Raw genomic sequence first — 26,292 nt, 5'->3', positions numbered from 1 at the left:
GTGTTCTGTGACCTTGGACAAGATACTGCCAGAGAGCTGTTTTGAGGGCAAATAAAACACCTGTCAAACTCTCCAGCCCACTGCCGGGGGTATTGTAAGGACAAGATAAATATTCTCTCATGTGCTTCTAGTCTCCCTTCTTCCCGTTCAGGGTGGCTACGGCTCTCTGGTCAAACCTTCACTGATCTGAGTTTGCCTCATTTGAAACTGGCAACTCTTGGCCCTGGAAAGTTTGGGCTGGGAAGTTACCTCTGTGCTATTTAGAATTCTGGAATGCTGGTAGATTGAAGCTCTTGGGGATGAAGGATAAAGCTTTCAAGTGCTTGTTGAATGGAATCATGTCCCAAGAGCTGAATGGGACATAGAAGGGTCATCTAGATTATTCGGCTGACCGACACAGAAGTCCTTTCTACCATTTCTGTGGCAGGTGCTCATGTCTCTGTCACATCCTTGCTTCAGAAGAGCTCATCACCAAACCAGGGAAGCCCCCTTTCTACTTTTGACAACAACTGCTAGTTACTTATTGAGTATTCTGTAGCTCCTGAAGAGGAAACATTTTGCAAGATGAAATACTTTTGTAAAATAGAATTTCCAAAATATTTCCAGTACTCAAATATATATTCACTGATCCCCTGCTATGTACCAGGAACCATCAGAGGGGCAGTGGATATAAAGATGAGTGAGGTAAGAATAATTTCTGTCCTCAGAGAGCTCATTTTTCAGTGGAAGACAGAGATACATAGACTACTATAAAATTATGTTGGAAATAGTTGATAGACAAATGTACAGGCTATTATGGAATCACCAGGGAGACACACCCAATTCAGCCTGGGGGGAGGCATTCTGCAAACTTCCGGAAGGTGAGGCCCAAGCTGAGACTTGAAGGAAGAGTCATATTTTCTAGGCTGGATGGGTGTATATGAATAGATGTTACTAATTTGAATCAGTTTTGTACATTTAAAAAAGCATACATAAAGAGCATTTACATCTAAACTTTGTGTTAGCTGTTTGATCTATAGTTATTTGAAAAAATTAATTTGAACTTTTCACTACAAACCACTGGGTTTTAAACTGTATCGTAGAAACCCTAGGATCTTTTCTGAGGTCAGGGGAGAGGATGGGGGAGGTTATTAGGGGCATTAGAGGCTGAGCAGACAGAACTCAGACAAGACAGCTTCACGGTTCTTCCTTCCTCCCTTCCTTCCTTCCTAGATTTTATTTATTTATTTAACAGAGAGAGGGGCAGGGAGATACAAGCAGGCAGAGTGGGAAAGGGAGAAGCAGGCTTCCCACAGGGCAGGAGCCAGATGCAGGGCTCAATCCCAGGACCCTGGGATCATGACCTGAGCCGAAGGCAGCCGCTCACGACTGAGCCACCCAGGCGCCCCTTCACTGTTCTTTTTGTTATATTTATTGGTGTTGTGTGTAAATTATTTTTAATTAGAAAAGAGGGTTCTGATATTAAAATATGTTTCAGGGGCACCTGGATGGCTCAGGGGGTTAAGCCGCTGCTTTCGGCTTGGGTCGTGATCTCAGGGTCCTGGGATCGAGCCCCTCATCGGGCTCTCTGCTCAGCAGGGAGCCTGCTTCCTCCTCTCTCTCTCTGCCTGCCTCTCTGCCTACTTGTGATCTCTCTGTGTCAAATAAATAAATAAAATCTTAAAAATATATATATATGTTTCAAACTACAAAGTAAGACCAAAGCCCCAGTGAAGCAGGTTTCATTGCATACTTGCCATCTAAGACTGATTTATTTAGTTCAGTACTTTTAAAGCAAAGTACTAAAAAATACTCCCACCCCTAGTTATCTTTGCCTGTTCTTCAGCCATGACCATTGCACCTCCCCCTGCAGGCAACAACCCTGTAAAATAAAGTGGTAGATCTGAGAAAATGTATCACTACTCTGAAGAAAATGTTCTTCAGGTGTATAGCTTATTAATAGTGGAAACTTCATGTACAAAGACAGCAGTTATTATTCTTTAGAACAAATCTTGTTATAGCAAAATACCTTCATGTGGGATATATTTGTTAAGTCCTCTTCATAAATCAATATTTTAAGTAACATGTGAAGTAAAATTCCATAGCTGTGAATGAATGGGTTGCTCCTTCATGTTCATTACCTTGCAACTTTTCTAATAGTGTAATTTCAAAATACAAAAATACTTCTCTCCCATCCCAAGCACAAGATGAGAACCCAATTTTCTGACAAAATTTTCACCTTTCAAATACATGTGTTTGTGTCAAAACACATTAACTTGTTTTCATAGCTCCTTTAGCATCCCAGAAGATTTTCCTAAATCTTTATACAATAACTATCTTCATACATCATTGTAAAGCTGAGTTGAGAGAAGTAGATATAGTCTTAGATGGGGGGAAAAAAACCAAAACACCCAATAGATTAAAAGAAAACAGATGAGCAGCTTTCCTGGATCCTATTGGAAGCCAACCAGGAACCTAGAATGAGTCCCAAATTACTGAGTTGAAGTTATTGGAATCTGAAAATTAGCTTGTTCTGTTGAGCAGAGGCTGCTGCTTCTTAGACATGCATTTTTTCTAGGAAAATCTAATAAGCTTTGGGTATACCCACAAGAAGAAAGGAAAATAAGAAGATGTAACTGCTAAGACTTCTTACTGAAAATTACCCTATCTGTTGCTGCTGGGTGGTGCCTCCTTTACCTGTCACCAGGGCAAAAGCTAATTCTGCTTGTGGATTAACACTCAGGTGACCTTGTAGTGGCACCAATTCTTAGGGGCAAGTGTCAAGGAGATTTACTTTTCCACTGCTAAATTGTTTGCATTTATAACATGAAAGGACAAAAGGAACGTTACAGAAACCTACTTATGGATTTTCTGACCTGTTCATAAAGACAACACATAACACTGGCTAGTCGATAGGGTTCAGTCAGGAGGAATGAATGCACAGGAGAGCTGAGCTCAAGACACAGCAAGGAAATTCCACAACCTGCTAATTTTTTTCCCAGACTCAGTTTTCATAAAAATACTTCCTTTATGGAAAACTCACTGCCCCTTGACATACTTGGTTTGGTTCATTTAGTAAGTCTATTTAACATCATTTAACATAGGTGCAGGGTCTAATTATTAGGAAATTATTATTTTTTAATATTTATTTATTTATTTATTTAAAAAAAGATTTTATTTATTTATTTGACAGATAGAGATCACAAGTAGGCAGAGAGGCAGGCAGAGAGGCAGGCAGAGAGGAGGAAGCAGGCTTCCTGTGGAGCAGAGAGCCTGATGTGGGGCTCAATCCCAGGACTCTGGGATCATGACGTGAGCTGAAGGCAGGGGCTTTAACCCACTGAGCCACCCAGGCGCCCCTTAAATTTTTATTTTTTTAAAATTTTACTTATTTGACAGAGAGAGAGAGAGAGCACAAGCAGGGAGAGCAGGAGAGAGGAAGGGAAAAGCAGACTCCCCGCTGAGCAGGGAGCTCAATCCCAGGACCCAGAGATCATGACCTGGGCCCAAGGCAGACACTTAACCATCTGAGTCACCCAGGTGCTCCATAATTATTAAGAAATTATTAATATTTTTATTAGGGATGATGATATATGATGATTATGTTAAAAAATAATCCTTAACAGTGGATACATAGTAAAGTGCCATGATGCATACCTTGGACTTTCTTCAAGATAATGTGGCAAAAATGACAGGAGAGGGAAGATAAGAAAAGGAGACTGGCCAGTTGTGATGGGTGACAGGTACATGGAGGTTCACTGTACTAAACCCTATACTTTTGTGCGTGTTTTAAATTTTTTATGAGAAAAAGTTAAATGATCTAAAAATAGGCCCCCTGGGGTGCCTGGGTAGCTTCCTCCTTAAGCATCTGCCTTCGGCTAAGGTCATGATCCCAATGTCCAGGGGTCAAACTCTGAGTTGGGCTCCCTGCTCTGCAAAAAGCCTGCTTTCTCCTTCTCCCACTCCCCCGCTATGTTCTCTCTCTCTTGCTATGTCTCTCTCTGTCAAATAAATACATAAAATCTTAAAAAAATAATAAAATAAAAATTAAAAAAATTTTTAAAAATGTTAAAAATAGGCCCCAAAAGCCGCATCATGACAATACTCTTCTAGGTGGTTCCCATGCAAAAATGAAGACAGGCTTAAATGCCTACCCCTAAATACCTAAATTTCTTTGATTCAAAAATGTCATCAGTTGGAAGATCCACCATTCATTTAATAATAGTTTTTCAGATGGGGCGCCTAGGGGGCTCAGTGGGCTAAACCTCTGCCTTTGGCTCAGGTCATGGTCTGGGGGTTCTGGGATCAAGCTCCACATCTGGCTCTCTGCTCAGCAGGGAGACTGCTTCCCCCTATCTCTCTGCCTGCCTCTCTGCCTACTTGTGATCTCTCTCTCAAATAAATAAATAAATAAAATCTTTTTTTTTTTTAAAGGTTTTTCAGAGAAAACAAATACACAGCATTAAAATACACACTGATTACAAACTATATCCCAATTTCAGAATTGTTGAAAATGTGAAAAACATGCCTCAGAATTGAGGTAACCTGGTCATGTTGTTGTCAATGACTTTATTTATTCATTTTTAAAGGAAGCTCTATATCCAATCTGGGGCTTGAACTCACAACCCTGAGATCAAGAGTCCCAACCTCCACCAACTAAGCCAGGCAGCCAACAGTCTGCCAGCCAGTCTGCTACCTATTGTTGTCAGTTGTTAATAGGAATTATTGTTGTGTTAAAAAGCAGTTATTTTCAATAACGGTGAGCCAGGCCTCAGTTATTTATCTTACTTATTCATCATATTTTATCACTTATTTTAACCCCGCCAAGTTGAAATTTGTGTTAATTCATTTAGTGGCTGAAGGTTTGCCTCCCTGAAACCCAGGAGAGAAACTGCATGCTAAAAACGGGTTTGTGAATTTTAATAACCGTGGTCTCTACTGGCCTATGCGTTATTGGCCTTGTTCTACTACTTGGACCGGTGCATGGGGCATTTAATTCCCTGGGAATCATCAACCCTTCAGAAACCTCTCCGGAAAGAGGAACCGCTGTAGAACGGTGGGGCTATCCTCACGTTGAGCTTGGTCCTCTTCAAAGAAGAAAGGATCTAGAGCTAGCAGGCACCGGGCTAGAGCTAGCTAACGCTCTGCCCAGTGGTTCTCCTTCCCTGGGCGGCGCAGGGGGCGGATGGTCTCGCAGCCGGAACAGCCCCGCGGTCCGCACCCCCAGTCGCCGCAGGGGGTGTGGAACCGCAGCTAGACCAGCGAACCTGGCAGGAAAGGAACCACGACGTCTACAGATACCGCGCCAGCCCAGCCCGGAAGCGCCGTGTACGCAGGCGTGCACGGCGGCCATTACTTACTGTCTTCCGGCAGGTTGTTTTCCCGCTCTTCTCTCTCCATCTGCTGGCACCACCCTTCCATGCGGTCCCGCTCGGCCTGGAGAAGCTTCAGAAACCAGTGGCCGTCCCGGTGGCACACTGACCTTTGGACAGCCTCCAGGGGATCTTCAGTGATCGAGTCAATCCAGGGATCCGGGGGAGGCAGAATCGAAGGGTCAAAATCCGCATCAAAGTCATCGTCGGCAGCGCAGGCGTGGTAGTGGTTTCCTGAGCCCTGAATGCTGACCGTGGAGGTGCTGGCGTCCCGGGAGAACTGTCTGGCCATTGGGCCGGGGCACGAATTGTCCTCTATAGACTCCAGAGAGTTTTCCAGATTATCGTGGAAGTCCAGGTCGGCCTGTACTGCTGTTGTCACACTGTTGGATCGAGTGAACCTGCGGAAGCTTGGAGGAATAGAGAAAGCAGAGTTAGTTCAAGGCTGTTTCTCGAAGCAAAAGCATTGCTACTTTTCCTGGTGAGTGTGACCATAGGCAGCCTCATCCTCTCAGCCTGGGGAGGTAGGCCCTTGATACAAACTTATCAGTTGCCTTAGCTTTAATATGCAGAATACAGATCTCTCATCTTTATTCAATGCCATATTAAAGCATATTTAGGCAGATTTTAGAAGCAGAACAATGTGTACAACTATTGAAGCTAATATTATGTCCCATGTCCAACCGTCCCATATCCAGCCTCCTTCTCAAGTCCAGGGTGGCGTGAAGTGTGGTAGTCAGGTTGCTGAGGTGGTAAGGAAACCAATTCAATTCTATCTTAGTCAGCATAATTTGCTTAGAAATTGGAGAAACAAAACCAACCCAACCTGGCCCAAGCCATATGTAAGTCCTGCATAATCGCATTTTTTTCCAGGGACAGCTCTTACGAAGTAAGACTTTCTGAAAGCAGACTAAATGTCATGAGGTTCCTCTTTTACTTTTCTTTTTTCTTTTTTTTTTGGTTAAGATTTTATTTATTTATTTGACACAGAGAGAGATAGATCACAGTAGGCAGAGAGGCAGGCAGAGAGAGAGGGAAAGCAGGCTCCCCGCAGAGAGCCCGATGCCAGGCTCCATCCCAGGACCCTGAGATCATGACCTGAGCCTAAGGCAGAGCTTAACCCACTGAGCCACCCAGGCGCCCCTCTTTTTCTTTTTTTAACCAAAGAATATATTAGGAGATATAAGGTTTGTTCATATCATTGGTGATATTAGCAGATTATTTGTCTAAGGGGGTGCTTGCCAGATTACTCTTCTGTAAAGTTACTATTTTCCTCTTTGTAATTAATAAGAATCTTCTGGAGTGGGACTTTCAAACTTTGCAAATATCTAGCTCTTCATTATACTTTCACCATTAATTTTAGCATCCATGGATGATTCTTATCAGCAACCATTATTATTTATTTCTATATCTGTCCAACTTTGTGCATTTACATGTATATTATAAATAATCAGTTCAATTAACACCTCTGGTATCTCTGATGCCCTTTTTCAAGTAGGCATGCGGCATAGTTCTCTTCACAGTTGATCCCGTTGAAGTTCCCTCTCTAGGCAAAGCGCCCTGCCATCCCCAGACTAAAGGAGGAACTTACACCATTCTGACACAACAGTTTAAACAGAACTTCATGGATCCCTTGGCAAAATCCTGTCTGAAGAGTTCAGGAAATGTGGAATGCCTTATAAATCTGTCTTTGAGGTTCCTCTTGAAATTAAAACACTTTGCCCCCGTAATAATTCTGATCGAATAGGTCATTGTTATCATTTGGCACAAAGCCTCTGGGGCAAAACAGTTCACAGTTGTAGAGTTCTCTGGTACCATTCTCCTCTGCACCTTTAATTTCTCTTCCCACAGTTCTTGTACCAAGGTAATAAAAGACAGCTTGTTCACAGATTCAGTTTGAAAATTTTGTAAGGATATTCACGTAATCCATGTTTCTTTTTTTTTTTTTTTTTTTAGATTTTATTTATTTATTTCACAGATCACAAGTAGGCAGAGAGAGAGGAGAAAGCAGGCTCTGCAGAGCAGAGAGCCCGATGTGGGGCTCGATCCCAGAACCCTGGGATCTTGACCTGAGCTGAAGGCAGAGGCTTTAACCCACTGAGCCACCCAGGCGCCCCATGTAATCCATGTTTCTTAACCAGATGGCTCTATACATGTCTGGTTGACCCCTATAATGAAAGTGAGGGTATATGGAAGGTGGGAGGGGTGGGGAAGAACAGAGGAGTGGTGAATTCTTCCTCAGACAAAGGGCAAGGGAAAGGTGTGGGCCTGAAGTAATTTAAAACTCACACAAAAAACTTCATTGGCTCCTACAGCAGGGAGGCAACAATGATAGAGAATGTAAGTCCACTGAAGGAGGCATCATGTGCCTGTTACTCTACTCTGTACTTTTTTTTAAAAAGGTAACTAACTTCCTGATCTAATATTTTACTTATTTTTCCTTGTGAAAAAATATACATGACATAAAATGTACTATTTTAACTATATTTTTAAGCGTATGGTTTGGTGGTGTTAAGTACATTCACAGTATTGTGCAACTACTACCACCACCACCCATCTCCAGAACTTTCTCATCTTTCTCAGTTGAAAGTCTGTACACATTCAACAGTTTGTTCCCTTCCTCCCAGCCTGTGGCAGTCACCACTCTACTTTCTGTCTCTAGGGAATTTGACTTCTCTAGGTCTCTCATAGAGGTGGCATCATGGTATTTGTCCTTTCTTTCTTTCTTTTTTTAAAAGATTTTATTTATTTATTTGACAGAGATCATAAGTAGGCAGAGAGGCAGGCAGAGAGAGTGAGAGGGAAGCAGGCTGCCTGCTGAGCAGAGAGCCCCATGCAGGACTCGATCCCAGGACCCTGAGATCATGACCTGAGCCAAAGGCAGTGGCTTGACCTACTGAGCCACCCAGGTGCCCCGTGTTTGTCCTTTCTTGATCAGCTTATTTCACCTAGTATAATGTCTTTAAGCTTCTTTCATGTTGTAGCATGTGTCAGAATTTCCTTCCTTTTTAACACTGAATAATACTGCATTTTATGTATATACCACATTTTGTTTATCCATTTGTGTGCAGATGGATACTTGGGTTTCTTCCACGTTTTGGCTATTTTGAATAATGCTTCTTTGCACATGGGTGTGCAGGTATCTTGCTGAGACCCTGTATTCCATTCTTTTTTTTAAGTTTTTATTTGAGACAGAGAGAACACAAGCAGGGGTGTGCAGACTGGCAGAGGGAAAAGCAGGCTCCCATTAGGGAGCCTGATGTGGTGCTCCATCCCAGGACCCTGGGATCATGACTTGAGCCAAAGGTAGATGCTTCACTGACTGAGCCACTCAGTACCCCCCTATCTTCCATTCTTTTGGGTGGAAATGCTGAAGAGAAATTACTGTATCATATGGTAATTCTATTTTTAATTTGTTGAGGGTCTACCCTACTGTTTTCCATACCGGCCATACCATTTTACATTCCCATCTGCAATGCACAAATGTTTGAATTTTTCCACATTCTTGCCAACACTTATTTTTTTACTTTTTGGTAGTAACCATCCTAATGTGTATGAGGTGGTACATTTTCTTTACTGGCTCGTCATCATGCCATGTTAAGTTGGTTGATTTGCCAGTTGATTTTCTTTTCTTTTCTTTTTTTAAAGATTTTATTTATTTATTTGACCGACAGAGATCACAGGCGGGCAAAGAGGCAGGCAGAGAGAGGAGGAAGCAGGCTCCCTGTTGAGCAGAAGGTGTGATGCAAGACTGGATCCCAGGACCCTGAGACCATGACCCGAGCCGAAGGCAGAGGCTTTAAACCCCCTGAGCCACCCAGGTGCCCCTGCCAATTGATTTTCAATTGTTTTGTATTCAATAGTGCCAGTCTTCCAGGACATTGCTCTAAACAATGTCAGACAACATTTAATAAGCCAGATTATGTCTTTTCTCTTAATTCTCCTGGGACACTTATTAAAGCCAATTAATACTAATGCTTTAGTCCATGAAAAAGAAAAAGTAACCAGAACAATACAGATAAGAAGTTACTTGTAAGACTGTAGAAATACTAGAAGTTACAAAAAGGTGAGAGTACAATCATCACAATAAATCCTTTTTTTTCCCTAGAAAATAAATATCAAGAAAAAAGGTGGCTGCACTCTTGATCTGTATTAGTTCTTAGGATGATCAAAATAAGCAAATATAGTATGATTCTGGTCACTCATTTCATGAAGATAGACCAGCCAAAAATTCCCTGGCCCATTTTATCGTTCGCTCTTTTCAAGAAATTACTTTTGTTGAGGGTGTTTTACCTAGTCATTTTATAAGCTCTTTAACTCTAGAATGGGCCATACAAAAAAATTAATTAATTAAAAATTTTAAAAAAAAATCACACAGTATGAAAGCCTGAAAGCCATGTTACAAATGTCTTGTACCAGAGCAAAAGAAAGAACAATTTTGCTAATGTGATTCTTCCAATAGCCCCTTACTGCTTGGCTGCAGTAGGCCTTTCCTGTGTCCTTCTCATTCTCCGCCCACCCCCCTCCAAATGTTAAATGTCATCTTCAGAAGCTCAGCTTTCTTTCCAGACACATATGTGTGAATTGGATGACTCTCCCTGCAACAGTTGACATTTTGGCTGTTCTACTAACACAAAATCTCAACTATGAAAACACTAGGCTTCACTCTCCAAGATCATATATTGCCAGGGGCGTTACATTTTCCAGACTGAACGGAGTGCCTTATTTTCAATCGCAGTGGACTTGCCAGAGATAGAGTCTGTTCCACACACAAAACAGAGTGACCTCTCCTGGGCCTCTGTTTTTACCTATGCAAAACTGTACCACCAGCATTCCTGACAGAGGGCTCTTGGCTATGAATCTTGTAAAGTACCCACCTTCTTAAGAAAAATTACTTGGCAGTAGATTAATAGAAGGTTGCAGTTTAGTCACCCAGAAAGAAATAAAAGTTAAGTAAAATTAAAAAGGTTTGGGATTAAAAGCGGTGCCTTTGAACTCAGGCAGCCCTGTCCAGGCTGCGCTGTTTCTCTCAATTAAATTCCTTAAGCAAGTGCTTTCTCCCACCCAGAGCTTTCAAAGAATGTTCTGCTCTACAAAACGCTTTATGTCTTTCAAGTGCAAAGTTCGCTCTGAGTGAAGAGTACAATCAAGTTGTTATTGCTGTTTTAAAACTCTGATAGGAACACAAAAGGAATCATTGGATTGCTTTCTGTATTTTTAAAAAGAATAGATCAGTTGCTGGTAGATGGTATAAACCTATAAACTGAACCCAGTGGCTTGCCTTTTCCAAATCCACAATCCCCAGGGTTGAAGTTTCTTTGGTACTTCATGCCCTGAAGGCACAATGGGTAATAATTACAACTTCTGAAAAGGATAGGCCAATATTCTGGCCTAAGGAGCAGAAAACCATGAAACTTTATAAAGACTGGATCAACCAGTATGGGACACCATACCCTTTCTGTTTTGAACAGCAAGAGGAGAGTCATTTGGTAGCATTCACCTCTGCTGTTGCTTTGTGCTCCTGTTTTGTTTTGTTTTAATTTAAAATTTCATTTTGTGTAGGCTCTGTGCCCAATGTGGGGCTTGAACTCACGGCCCTGAGATTAAGAGTTGCATGCTCTACCAGTGAGCCAGCTATGTGCCCCATGTGCCTCTTCTGTGAAACAAGTTTGTATGTGTAATTAGAGGATTTTCTGCCCACCTCACGCATCCCTCCACGACTTTTCTGTAGAGGGCATTACAAATCCAACACATAGATGGTTAATCACAGAGGCCCTTCTCTTTCCCCCTGTCTGATGAGGCTGCATTTAAACAAAGTTAAAGCATGAGCAAAAAAAACAAAGTCCAGTCAGTATGTTTATAATGCCCATGCTTTGGCTTTGCAAGGCATTCAGCTGTGTGAGACCCAAGGCATAAACTTATCTTGAGGAGATGAACTTGGTCATTCTGTTACTGAACCCTCCAGCCCCTGGTTATCTTCTTCATCCCTCTTATTCACATAATAATGGTTGCCTTTCAGGGCTAACAGTGGTTTCAAAGGGAGAAACACTAGTTCTGTGCTGTGCTCTTTTTCTTTGTAGGAGGCTTTAGACATTCTTCAGTAAGCCTGTCAAGGCTGACTAGATGTGGGATCTGAAAATGCTACTCTTCAAAAAGTGCAACCATCTGGGTATTTTATGAAATGGCACCCTTTAACTGATGCAAAAACCCAAGACATTTCATTATATAAAAGATAGATCAAAAGCAAGGTGTGGGGGTGAGAGGAGATTGAGATCCAGAATGAAAACTTTCTAAGAAAGATTCTCTTGTTCTTGTCAGATTAGCTTCGCAGTTAGAATAATGAATGGAGGAACCTAGGTGGGATGCAACCTTGGTCCCAAATGCAGGGGGAAGGGGCTCTCCTGCTCCCCATTCCTATATTGTCTGCACGGTCCTTGCAACAGATTGTAAAAGGATCTTCAAACAAGCTTCCACTCATTATTCAAAAGCCATCAGGTTCATCCTTCTTTTACCTGAAGATCTCTTTAAGCAAAGGAAAAAGGAATAAATTTTCTACATAAAGACTCTGTTCTAGGTAATTGTAATGCAATTGCCAATTAAAGAAAGGGAAGGAGCAGACATTGATGACAGTGGGCTTGTTCTCCTTGGATCCCTTAGGAGAGGGCCGGACATGTGGCCAGCTTCCTTAGGCCCTCTGGGTAGGTGCTAGTATCCTTGATGGGGTATCACAATAGGAATCTTGGTTAGGAGTCTCAGCAAAACATCTTTGAACCGACAGTGACCCAGCAACCAGAGCATTAGGTCACTCCTTGACTGTTGACCCCAGGTAAGAAAAGCCTGAGAGGTCTCACCTATAATTCATTTTTATTGTTTTATTTTGGGGTCAAGTGGAGGCCAGAGGCTTGTGAGTTGGAAGATCATTATTCTTTTGCAAACTAAGTTATCTGTAAAAAACGTGAAAGGGAAGAAAGAAAGAGGGAGGGAGAGAAGCTGGAGAGACAGAAGTAAGGATGGAAGGAAAGAGGGTGGGAGAGATGAAAGTAGAGAGAGGGAGGGGGACAGAGAGAAGAAAAAAGGAAAGGAGGAAGGAAAGGAGGAAAAAATGTATGAGGCATATCAGGAATTATGCCAAGTTTCAGGCTTTTACAGTTTGAAATGCATGAATGCCACACCTTTAAAACTCAGGTGTATTGTAAGGATTATTTGGCTAGGTCATGGTATTGTTAACTTGGCAAAGAAAAGAAGTTATTTGCCAAATGTAATATTGAGGGTGGGTCCTAGGCTATACAGTACTCCCAAGAAAGCTGTAAGGAGTGGGAATTGATCCAAAGCTTCCAAGGTTGGCAAAGGGGGGATGTTTTTGATTGCCAGTGGTCTTTCTAACTCTGTGGTCCGGGAACTGGCTGCCAGAAGTTGTCTCAATTTTGGTTGCTGCTGCTGCTGCTTCTTCTTTTTCTCTTTTAAAGATTTTATTTATTTATTTATTTATTTATTTATTTCACAGAGAGAGTTAGTTCGCAGAGTGAGTTAGTAGGCAGAGAGGCAGGCAGAGAGAGGGGGAAGCAGGCTCCCAGCTGAGCAGAGAGCTGGATATGGGGATAGATCCCAGGACCCTGAGATCATAACCTGAGCCGAAGGCAGAGGCTTAACACAGTGAGCCACCCAGGTGCCCCTCAATTTTGGCTTCTTGTTTTCACATCTTACTTAGTTGAAAAGGCACAATTCACTACAAGCCCAAATGTTTATGTATTTAGGTCATTTATGATCAGAAAAAAGATCTCTTATAGTAGTTGATGTTATGCTAAAAGAGAAAACAATGCTAGCTTTGCACATGTTTGTTATGCCAAGTTATAAAGCCCTGAACTTTAATGTGTGAAGCAAGGAAAAATTTTAAAACTTAGAATTTTTTGGAAATAGAGATAATGTTGGTGAAAAAACAATAGTCTAGTTATTCTTATTCACAGAGGCATTTGTTTCCAGAAATGGGGAGCAATTTTGATAATAGCTTGAAGGGGGGCCTTCAGCACCTGTGACTCTGGTGTGTGCATTCACAAATGTGCGGAAATGGCAGGTGTCATTCACAACTACATTTTGACACCAGCGTTTTCCCCCTTAGCGTTAAAAGTGTCCCAACACTTTCGCATTTTAGGATCCTAATAGAGTATTTATCAACATTTAGCACACGGGGTAAGAAACCTGTGCACAGCTGGGGTATCTTTGTTCCTCTTGGAAAAAACCCACATCTTTAAAAAAATATATATTGACTCTTTTGATATACAAAGCAGAAAGCCTTCATCATGAGCAGACATGTACGATAAGGAAGGTTAAAAGAAGTCTTTTACGGACACCTAGCTGGCTCAGTGGTTTAGACCCTCTGCCTTTGGCTCAGGTTATGATCTCAGGGTCCTGGGATCCAGCCCAGTATTGGGCTCTCTGCTCAGCAGGGAGCCTGCTTCTCTGCCTACGTGTGATCTCTCTCTCTCATTCTCTGTCGAATAAATAAATAAATATATATTTTTCAAAAAGTCTTTTAAGAGGAAGAAAAATGACGTTAGATAGAAATATGGATCTACACAAAGAAATGAATAACACTGGAAATCATAAATTTGTGGATGAATAGGACTTTTTCCCCTTTCATTTAAATCATTTGACTAATTAATTAATTTTAAATTTTATTTTTAAATAATCTTTACACCAAAAATGGAGCCCAAACTCAGGACCCTGAGGTCAAGAGTTGCATCCTCTTCTGACTGAGCCAGTCAGGTGTCTCTGTGTAAATCATTTTTTTTTTTTTAAGATTTTATTTATATATTTGACAGACAGAGAGGGAACACAAGCAGGGGGAATGGGAGAGGGAAAAGCAAGCCTCCCACAGAGCAGGGAGCCCAACACACAGCTTGATCCCAGGACCCTGGGATCATAACCTGAGCCAAAGGCAGATGGTTAACAACTGAGCCACCCAGGTGCCCCTATTTAAATCATTTTAAAGATAATTGACTTTTAAAGCAAAAATACTAACACTATTATGGATCTGTAATATGCATAGAAATAAAATGTTTGATAACAGTAGCCAATTTTTGGTAGTAGAGGGATGGAAACAGTAAGTTTTTTACATATGAAATGATCTAATTTCAATGTAGGTATAATATAATTAAAGATATACATTATAATCCCTGTTGCAACCATTAAAAATACAATGAAGAGGTACAGCTAATAAGACAATAAAGGGACTAAAATAGAATCATAAAAAGATAATCCAAAGGAAGCTAGAAAAAATAAAAAATAGGACAAAGAGGAGATACAAATAACAAACAAATACAAACTGGCAGCCTAAACCCAAACACATCAACAATTACATTAAATGTAAGTGGTCTAAGTATCCCAATTAAAAGGAGGAGGTTGTATGATTGGGTTAAAAAGCAAGACCAACTATATGCTACCCATAAAAAGATATTTTAAATATAAAAACATAAATAATTTAAAAGTGAAAGAACGAAAACGACTACCTCGTGCTTACACTAATGAAAAGAAAGTTCAGGGGCACCTGGCTAGCTGAGTTGGTGGAATATGTGATGCTTGATCTTGGAGTCATGAGACCAAGCCCCACGTTGGGCATAGAGCTTACTTAAAAAAAAAAAGAAAGAAAAAAAAGAAAGCTTAATTGGCTCTCTTAATATCATACAAGGTAGATTTCATAACAAAAAATCTTAGGGAGAAATAGGGATTTCATAATCATAAAGGGGCCAATTCATGAAGAGGACATAACAATCTTAGATGTTTTTGCACCTAATAAGAAAGCTTCAAAATGCATGAAGCAGAAGTTGATAGAACAATAAGGAAAAATAGATAAATTCATAATTATAGTCAAAGGCTTCAACATTGCTTTCTCAATAACTGATAGAATATGTAGACAGACGATCAGAAATTTATAGAGTAATTAAAAAACTAACCAGACTTAATTGGCCTTTATAGAACACTCCATTCAAAAATAGCAGAATATACATTTTTTTTCATGTGCATACAGACTATTTAGCAAGATAGTATATTGGCCCATAGAACAAATCTCAATGAATTTTAAAGGATTCAAGACATAAAGTATGGTGTCTGGCCATAATGGAATTAAATAGAAATCAATAACTAAATGATGTTTACCAAGTCCCCAAATATTTGTGAGCTAGATATAGACTATGGGTTAAAGAAAAAAAACAAGATTAGGAAGTATTTTGAACTGAATGAAAATAAAAACACAATAATCAGAATTTGTGGGATGCGGTTTTAACAGTACTTAAAGGGACATTTATAGCATTAGACACCAAGTACAGAAAAATAAAGGTCTCAATTCAATCTTCAGCTGCTACTTTAAGAAATTAAAAAATAAAGCAAATGCAATCTGTGGTAAGTAGAATAAAAGAAATGAAAAGATAAAAGCAAAAAAAAAATCAATGAAATAGAAGACAGGAAAACAGAAATATCAGTGAAATCAAAGCTTTTTCTTTTAAAAAAATTGATAAATTTAGTAATCCTCTAGCCAGGCTGATGAGGAAAAGAAAGAAAAGACATACATTGCCAATATCAGAAATGAGACAGGTGACATCACTACAGATTCTATAGCTATTAAAATTGTTAGAAAGGAACATTCTGAACAACTTTATGCCAATAAATTGGATAACTTAGATGAAATAGACAAATTCTTGAGAGATGAACTACTAGGGATCAAGTAAGAAATCAATGACTTAAATAGCCTTATACCTATTAAAGGAATTAAATTTTTAGGAAAAAAACCTTTCCCACAAAGTAAACTCCAGATCCACACAGTTTCACTGGCTAACTCAATTAAATATCTAATGAAAAATTAGAATAATTCACACAAACACTTTTAGGAGATTGAGGAGGAAAAATGCCTCCTAGATCTTTCTATTAGGCCTTACTCTAACACCAAAGACAACAAAGACAATACAAGAAAACTACAGAACAATATTTCTCATGAATACAGATACAAATATTAGCAAATCAAATCCAAAAACATATAAGGAGGATTAGCATGATGATCAAATTGAGCTTATCCCAGGAATGCAAAGTTGGGTTAACATTAAAAAAATCAGTCAATTTCAGACAACTGAATAAATACCACATGTAAAAGAAAGAAGCTGAATCCCTACCTCGCACCACACAGAAAAGTTAGCTTAAAATAGGTCAAAAGCCTTAATTTAGGAGTTAAAACTATGTAATTCTTAAAACATAGGGGCAAATCTGCATTATTTTGGCTTTGGCAGTGATTTCTTAAATATGACATTGAAAGCTTAAGTGATGAGAAAAATTGGAATTCATTAAAATTAAAAATTTTGTGCATCAAAACCCACTATCAATGAGGTAAAAAGACAACTCAAAGAAGGGGAGAAAATATATGTAAATCACATATCTGATAATGGTCTGGTATCCAAAATATATAAAGAACACATACAGCACTCATCAAGAAAAACAACCTAATATTAAAAATGGGCAAACTTTGGGGCACCTGTGTGGCTCAGTTGGTTAAGCATCTGACTCTTGATTTCAGCTAAAGTGATGATCTCAGGGTCATGAGATGGAGCCCTGCATCAGGCTCTGTACTCAGCATGGAATCTGCTTGTCCCTATTCCTCTGCTCCTCCCCCTGGCTCACATGTTGTTGTTCTCTCTCTCAAATAAACAAAGTCTCTCAAAAAAATTAATTGAAAATGGGCAAAAGACTTGATAGGTATATCTCCAAAGAGATAAATGGCCAATAAGCTTATGAAAAGAATCAATATCAGTAATCATTAGGGAAATGCAAATCTAAGCCATAATGAGATACCACTTCATATCCGCTAAGATGGTCATAATTTTTAAAAATGGAAAATAACAAGTGTTGGCCAAAATGCGGAGAAATTGGAATGCTCATACACTGTTGGTGGGAATGTAAAATGGTATAATTGCTGTGGAATATAATTTGGTGCTTCCTCAGAAAGGAATCCTAAGCATAGAATTACCATGTGACCCAGCAATTCTACTTCTAGGTAAATACCAAAAAGAATTAAAAACAGATGTTTAAACAAAAACCTGTACACAAATATTTGTAGTAGCTATATTCTTAATAGCCAAAAGAGAAAACATGGCCATGAACAGATGAATGAACAATGTAATATAACTATATAATGCCTATTCAGCCATAAAAAATAATGACGTACTGATACATGCTACAACATGGATGAATATCAAACCAAACACAAAAGGCTACATATTATATGATTCCACTTATAAGAAATATCCAGTAGGCAAATCCATAAAGACAGAAAACAGATTAGCAGTTTCAAAAGGCTGGGAGGAAGGGTGAATAGACAGTGACTGCTTAATGGTTATCAGATTTTTGTTTGAAGTGATGAAAATATTTTAGAGCTAGATAGTGGTAATGGTTGTACAACATTGCAAATGACTTAATGCCACTGAATTGTACATGTAAAATAGTTAAAATGGTAAGATTTGTTTTATATGTATTTTACCATAATTTAAAAAATCAATCAAGGGGCACCTGGGTGGCTCGGTTTGTTAAATGTCTGCCTTTGGCTCAGGTCGTGATCCCAGGGTCCTGTGATCAAGCCCCGAATTGGGCTTCCAGCTCAGTGGGGAGCCTTCTTCTCCCTCTCCCTCTCCCCCTGCTTATGCTCTCTCACTCTATCTCTTTCTCAAATAAATAAATAAAATATTAAAAAAAATAGTGCAATTTATTATATTCATAGTTTAAAATGAAAAACCTTGTCATATCTCTTTAGTTACAAAAAAAAAAAAAAGAAATTGACAAAAATCCAACATCCGTTCCTGATCATAATTCTCAACAAACTAGTTGTAGAGAGGAACTTCCTCTATTCAGTAAAGCGCTTCTACAAAAAACATAAAGCTCACATAATATTTAATGATGAAAGATTGAATATGTTTACAAAAGATCAGAAATAAGGCAAGGGTGACGATACTCATGACTTTTATTCAAAATTGTATTGGAGTTTTTAGCCAGTGTAATAAAACAAGAAAAAGGATGCATCCAGGTGAAAAGAAATAAATCTGCCCTTTTTTGTAGATAACTTGGTAGTCTAGAATATCACATGAACTTTACAAAAAAGACACCGAAACTAGTAGGCTGGTTTAAGAACATCATAGGATAGAAGATCAACACACACAAATCGATGGTATTTCTATGATCTAACAATAGATAGTTGGTAAATAAAGTAAAAAATACCATTTATAGGATCAGGGACAAAAAGAAGTATCTATGGGCAAATCTGACAAAATATGTGCAAGACATGTACACTGTAAATTACATAATATTGCTAAATAACAGAAGAGAGAGGGGTTGCTTTTGGTTAAGTATCCAATTCTTGGTTTTGGCTCAGGTTATGATCTCAGGGTTGTGAGACTGAGCTCAGTGGGGAGTCTGCTTCTCTCTCTCTCCCTCTGCCCCTCCCCCTGCTCACATGCTCTCTCTTTCTTTCAAATAAATAAATAAATCTTTTAAAATAAACAAGGGGCACCTGAGTGGCTCAGTGGGTTAAAGCCTCTGTCTTTAGCTCTGGTCATGATCGCAGGAGCTCGATCCCAGGACCCAGAGCCACGCATCAGGCTCTCTACTCAGCAGGGAGCCTGCTTCCCCCCACCTCTCTCTGCCTGCCTCTCTGCCTGCTTGTGAACTCTGTCTGTCAAATAAATAAAATCTTTTAAAATAAACGAATGAAGAAAGATTGTTAAGATGTGAAATCTTCTGTGATGTATAGATTCAGTGCAGTGTCAATCAAAATCTGGTAGGTGTTTAATGGATATTAACAACAAACTCTTTCTAAAACTCATTATGGAAAGGCAGAGGACCTAGAATTGCAAGGGAAAAAAATAAACTGACAAAAAGGAATTGAAGGACATACAGTATCTAACTTCAAGACTTACTCTAAAGCTACAATAGTTAGAATAGTGTAGTTTTAGCATGAAGATAGGCAATTAGTTCAATGGAACAGCATGGAGAATGCAAAAACCAGTCCATACACATATATCAATAAATATTTTAAAAGGATATTCTATCTTTAAAAAATTCTAGAAAATGCACACAAGTGTCAACAAGTGGGGAAAGGGGTAGGGGAGAAGAGGTGGGAGGGCAGGAGGGGCTGACTGTGTAAGGGTAAGTGGAAACCTTTGGAGGTGGTGGATGTGTTCTTTATTTCGATGGTGGTAATAGTTCCATTATTTATATACATACATACATACATACATACATACATACATATTTCTGACAAATACATACAAATCTATCAAATTATATAATTTATATGTATAGTTTATTATATGTCAATTTCAATAAAGCTGTTAAAACAATGAGGGGATATGAAGAGGACAAGTATCTATGCACTCAAATGCCTCTCTCTGAGAATAAAGTGGTGCAGATTTTTTCAGGAGCTATTTGCAAATGGGTATCAAGAACATTTAAAAAATGTTTGAATTCTTAAGCCCAGAAATAGAATAATCTGAAATAGCAAAAATATATAGTGCACAAAGATATTTATCACAATATTATATATCATTATTTTGATCAGTTGCTTTTGATTTTTAGCGAAGTTATACATGCACAGAATTTTAAAATATCAAGTGGTTCTGCAAGTCTGGCATGAAAAATAGTAATTCCTGGTCCACTGGTGTAGTAATTTTCTGTTCTGCTGGCAGCCACTTTTAAATACTACTTCTAAATAACAAACGTTACTATTTGTTAATAATTTAGTTTTTGTCTTTAGGAAAGATGAACCTTTAGATTTCTCTCACCTCATCTTCATTCACTCCTTCTCGTCATTCTCTCTCTCCGTCTCTGTCCCTGTCTCAGTGTCTCTCTGTGTGTCCATCTGTCTGTCTCTGTCTCTGTACGTGTGTGTGTGTGTGCACATGTGCACTTCTGGTCTGGTCCAGTATTTTTTTCCATTCTCCTGATATAGTTACATTGTAAATTTGAATCAATATTCAGAACTTGCTTTTTATGACTACATTATTATGAGCAGGAAATAGTGTATCTAGCTGACTGTGTGTTACCAATTGTGCACTTCTCCCTCAACAAATTCAGATGTGGAAGTCCTAACCTCTGGTAACTCAGAATGTGATTGTTTTTGGAGACTGGACTTTAAAGAAGTGATTAAAAGCACGTGAGTGGGCCCTAATCCAATGAGATGGATACCCCTATAAGAAGAGGAAATTGGGACACAGGGAGAGAAAAGCTTCTGAAGACACAGGGAGAAGACAGTTATCTATAAGCTAAAAGCCGAAGAAGAAACCAACCCTACCAACACCTTGATTTGGACTTATAGCTTCCAGAACTGTGAGGAAATAAATTTCTGTTGTTTAAGCCACCCAGTCAGTGATGTTTCGCTATAGAAGCTCTAGCAAACTAGTATGCCATATTATATTCTACATTCTACACATTTTTTCCTTTTTATTTTTTTCCTTTTTAAAAATTTGCTTTATTTTTTATGTACTTAACACTAACTCAATTCTCAAAATTCTCCCAGATGTGTAGTTTTCTCTGCATGCACTGAAACAAATACATAGTTATGCTGCAAGTCTTCTTGAATTAGTCTTTCACAGAGCTTCTGACCTGCTCCATCACAGCTGGTCACTCCCTAGACCTGCTGTACAACTGTTGTCTGGAGATTTCTCTTCTCTATCATCTTGAGGTCTCCTTTCCACCCTTTCTTGAGTTAGATTGCTTGTTTCATGGATTACTTCTTTGCTTTTCCCCTTTTGTACTTTTTCTAGAAATGTCTTCAATTTATCTTCCAGCTCTTCTGTTTTGCTATTAAGTTTTTAATTTCTAAGAGCACTTTTTTCTGCCCCCCCAAGGGGATAAGATGCTCCGTAAGAAACCGTATCAATTTTCTTTTTCTTTTTTAAAAAGATTTATTTATTTGAGAGAGAGAGAGAAAGAGAACATGAGCAGGGGAGGAGCAGAGGGAGAGGGACAAGCAAACTGCACGCTGAGCTCAGAGCCCCATGTGGGGTTCAATGTACAACCCTGAGATTATGACCTGAGCCAAAATTGAGAGTCCAACATTTAAAGACTGGGGATGCCAGACACCCCAGAGACACTATCAATTTTCACTTCTTCTTTTTTTTTTTTTTTTAAAGATTTTATTTATTTGACAGACAGAGATCACAAGTAGGCACAGAGGCAGGCAGAAAGAGAGAAGGGGAAGCAGGCTCCCTACTGAAGCAGAGAGCCTGATGCTTGACTTGATCCCAGGACTCTGGGATTGTGACCTGAGCTGAAAGCAGAGGCTTTAACCCACTGAGCCACCCAGGTGCCCCTCAATTTTCACTTCTGTCATGGAATTTTCCTTGCCCACGTGTCCCTTCTTTTCTCTTAAAAATAATTTTTCCCCAGGAAAACAGATACACTTTCCGAAATGTGATAGTTTGCTTCTTTATATTACTGGTCTAAAACAAAGCTGAAAAATGTTACAATGACACTTGCAAATCCCACTGACTCCCTATTTCAAGTCTATTCTTTTGGTCAAAATCCTATACCATGGGCAGAAAAAAAAAAATCAGTTAAATGTTTGATCCTAGATCTCTAGACTTTTTACAAGTTAAAAAGTCTTACAAATTTTAGAACTCAATCATTTGAAGAAATCAAATCGAGAAGCTTCATGACGTGCTACTGCTCACAAAACCAACACAGAATCCCAGTCTTTGAATGCATTTGCAATATGAATGAATGTCCCTTTTAGTCACAGCTAATGTTACAAATATACTGCTTTTCCCCTTATATTAGTCTTCTAAGGCTGTCCTAATAAAGTATCATGGACTGAGTAGCTTAAACAGCAGATATTTATTTTCTCAGAGTTTTGGAGGCTGGTAGTCCATGATCTTCCTGAGAACTCTCAAAAAAAGAAATAAATAAAATAAAAATAATTTTTAATTTTCTGAACATTCCTTAAAACTTTTGGTTCTTTTCTTACAACTCTGATCTGAGTTTGCTGATTTTAGCTGTCTGCGCATGCTTGAAAGGCACAGTAAAAGCCTCCTCAGAAGTCTCTACAGTAGGGAGGAGCTTACCCCCTGTGATCCTCACTGTAGGTTATCTTACTGGGCTCTCACCTTGCAAAATCTCTGATGTCAGTGTGTCTTTGGGTCTTTGGGCTCACACTGGTCAGTTCCCCCACAATAGATTGTTTCATACTTCTGCTTAGAGGGAATAAATCTGGCTGCCAGGATTCTGGAAGCAGTGTGAGCATAAGGAGGCTTAGGGCGGGGTGCCTTAGCATTCTGTTTGTTAATTTTCACTTATCTTCCTATTTTCAGGCTCATAAGGGTGCCTTCAACTGTGCTGCTGTCCGCCATCTCTGAGATCCTTTGCTTTAGCACCTGAACAAAAGAAACTTCCAGTCTTCTGCCAGAGTGCGGAAGGGCTGTCACTGGGCTCTGCAGGTATAAAGAGTTCTTAGCTCCTTCATCACTACTTCTCAGAGCTCCCAGTGCTGATAGGCCCCATGCCTTTTGTGGGTTCTGAAGTTTAAATTGAATTGCATCTTCGGTTTTTGCATCACCGGCTTTATTAGGATTCTGCTTTTTCTGGTCAGTTGAGTCAGCATCACTTGTCTGCCTTCCAGTTTCCAGAATGTCACTGTTCTTTTTCTCTCTCCTGTTCTCATCATCCTTGGCAATTAATGCCCAAAGAAGCAAAAAATCCTTTTACTGCCATTTAGTTTCAGAAGGCCTCAAAGATGGTTTATGTATTTTTTTCACTGTTTTTTTTTTTTAATTTATTTATTTGACAGAGATCACAAGTAGGTAGAGAGGCAGGCGGAGAGAGAGGAGGAAGCAGGCTCCCCGCTGAGCAGAGAGCCCAATGCGGGCTTGAGCCCAGTACCCTGGGATCATGACCTGAGCCGAAGGCAGAGGCTTTAACCCACTGAGCCACCCAGGCACCCCTTTTTCACTGTTTTTAACCAGAAGTCAATCTAGAAATAATGGAGATATTTAACAGTGGGAGACAGGGGAAGCAAATTATGGTTTATACTTATTCCTGAATATTGTATAACCATCAAAAGAATTATCTGTTGTGAATTTTTTATGATGAGAAAACTTTTGTTATAACAGTTGATTTTATTTTTATTTTTGTTTAAAGTTTTGCTTTTTTTTTTCTTTTCTTTTTTCTTTAGTAATCTCTATACCCAGTGTGGGACTCAAACTCATGATCACACCAAGAGTCATATCCTTTTCTGACTGAGCCAGCCAGGTATCCCAAATTATTACTAAATTTTATTTTATTTTCTTGAAGATTTTATTTATTTATTTGAGATGGAGAGAGAGAGAAAACACAAGCAGGGGTGGAGTGGCAGAGGAGAGGGAGAGGGAGAAGACTCTCTGCTGAGTAGGGAGCCTGACTGGGATGCTGAGATCATGGCCTGAGCTGAATGCAGCTGCCCAACCGATTAAGCCACCCAGGCAATCCACTAAATTTTATAACATTGAACAATTTTAGTAACTTAACATGTTTATGGAAAAAGTATGGGTAAAAAGTATACCCCTTTATTAATTCATGGTTAGTGAGTGAAATTATGGGGAATTTTACTTCTGTAATTTATAAATTTTCATAATGTATAAATAGTATCTTACTTTTAAATCATTAATTAGATTTAATAATACATAATTATGGAAGTGATAGATGATACTTAAGACACACATACACACAGTTTTTTCATTGTTCAGAAATCCCATCAGAGAGGTATAAATTGCCCACATACTGCTTTATGTTTTCCTCCATGTAAATTTATATACCACTCTTATAATGAAAATAAATATATTCTTCTTCTTTTTGTATCCACTGTTAGAGTTTTAGAGTCATTAGTGGGATCATGTAAGAAAGTCTTAAAAAAAAAAAAAAAGCCTTGTATGAACCATGGTTAATACTCGATTATTACTTGGAAGGACAGGGGAGATCCGTGGGAGCCCCTTTGCTTTCTCACTGTAGTAAATAGGAAGGATTGGTTTACTGGATTTGCTAATTATTAGCTCAAAAGACAAGAAGACCTCATGCAAATTCCTAGGGGAGCAGTCAGAAGAATGAGATGGGGACAGGATGCTAGGAGGCATTGGAATACAGAGCAGAGGCAGAGCAGGAGGTGTTGCCAAGGTTTGCCGTCTTTGCTTGAGATCATTCAGTCCCTCATAACAATAAATACTGTATGCTGTGTGGATCCTATCCAACAGGTCAGCTAGCTGATCCTTGAAACAGGAGTTGGGGAAAGACAGCTAATGTTTGATGGAGATGAGGAATTTCTTCCCTGGCTTAAGAGAAGCAGTCTTGTTGCATGCATTTGTTATCTCTCATTTGGCACTGCCGTGGCATTTAAACCAAAGACCTTTAGACAGCATTCTTAAGGCATGGTCCCCACCACGAGGTAGCTCTGGAGAAGGGATGTGGCACATCTACTATGGATGGCATTTTGAGGTCATAATGGCCATCTGCAAGTACACCAGGGAGATTTTTAGAATACTCCATTTAGATTCCTCTTTTTGGAGCAGATTGGTTACTTAGTACATTTTACTAATGAGTTATTAACTTATTCCTTCTGTTTTAATTTGTAGCACTGCAGAACACCTAGATTTAAAGTCTACCCCTTCATAGACAAATCAGCCAGGTGGACTTGGGTGAATTAGTTTTGGTTCCTAAATTGTGATGGATTCAAAAGATGATAATGAGGAGTGCCTAGGTGGTTCAGTGGGTTAAGCCTCTGAAGGTCAGGTCATGATCTCAGGGTCCTAGGATTGAGCTCCCCACTGGGCTCTCTGCTCAGCAGGGAGCTTGTCCGCCCCCCCCCCCGCCCTCCCACCTACTTGTGATCTCTCTTTCTCTGTCAAATAAAGTCTTTTTTTAAAAAACGGTGATAATGAGTTTCTTGGCCTCTTAAAAGTCTTAGTTAATCTTCCTCTCTTTGTATGATCTCTTTCTTTCTCTGGCTCTATTTCTATTCTCTCACTTTTTGTTAGGTTACAGTTGTTTATCAGTCTATCTCAGAAATAAAGAGATGGATTGTACTAGCCATTCAACACTGTAACAATTTATCACTAGATAATTAAAAAAAAAATTCCCTTAGCTGTCCTTAGATAATCTCATCTGCCCAATTTTGCTTTTTAAGATCCTATCTCAATTAATTACTACTAGCAGAATTGTAAAAAAGAATCCTAATCAGAGACAGAAGTTGTAAGTAATCCCTGTTTGACAGTGGATTTCTTTTGGAGAGGTTGAAAACAATCATTAACATCAATTTGTTTATTTTACATCGGTTAACTATAAAGTGACCTTTGAGGAAGGGTATGTTTTGAAAAATTAAACAGGAAAATTGAGATTGCCAGTCCTTTTGGGAGATGACTCTGAAATAAACCATTCAAAGTACTGAGAAACTGACCATCCTACAAAGTTCAGTAATTCAGTAAATGTTCAACTTTTTCAAAACATGGTAAAAGTGGCTCATTCCAAGTTTTGGGGTTGTTATTAGGTGTGTCCAAAGAATGCAGTATTTAGCATTATCATAGATAGATACATATTAGGGTATTTATTTGATAAAACAGAATAGTTGACTGCAGGGGAAATGTTTGAAATATCTCAATTTTAAAATTGAGATAATTTTCTCTTATTGCTTCAGAAAAAGTGGTATAATTACTTTCTTGAGACTTTAATCTTTAGGGAGATTCCATTTGGGTACATAATAGAGTAGGAAACATTTATATGGTGTTTCCTATATGTCAGGTATTTTTCTAAAAGTTTTACATACATACATTAAACCATATACCCTAAGACAACACTCTGAGGTTAACACTATTATCTACTATTCCTCTTCTTTTTAATTAATAAACTTTTTAGAAAAGATTTTATTTATTTATTTTATGGACAGCGATCACAA

At 39.0% G+C, this 26,292-nt stretch overlaps 1 protein-coding gene across 14 annotated transcripts in view; it reads right to left on the bottom strand.

Moving 5' to 3' along the window:
- DLGAP1 (DLG associated protein 1) overlaps window positions 1-26,292 on the bottom strand; it is an 869,387-nt gene that overhangs the window by 22,821 nt on the left and 820,274 nt on the right. For all 14 annotated transcript variants that reach the window (XM_059409267.1, XM_059409264.1, XM_059409265.1 and 11 more), the window contains one exon: window positions 5,340-5,761. In XM_059409267.1, coding sequence (XP_059265250.1) covers window positions 5,340-5,761 — 422 coding nt within the window. The remainder of the gene's footprint in view (window positions 1-5,339; window positions 5,762-26,292) is intronic.

The sequence above is a fragment of the Mustela nigripes genome, chromosome 8 (genome assembly GCF_022355385.1).
Source record: "Mustela nigripes isolate SB6536 chromosome 8, MUSNIG.SB6536, whole genome shotgun sequence".
In the NCBI taxonomy this organism is placed as follows: Eukaryota; Metazoa; Chordata; class Mammalia; order Carnivora; family Mustelidae; genus Mustela; species Mustela nigripes.
This window is presented reverse-complemented; position numbering and strand designations above follow the sequence as displayed.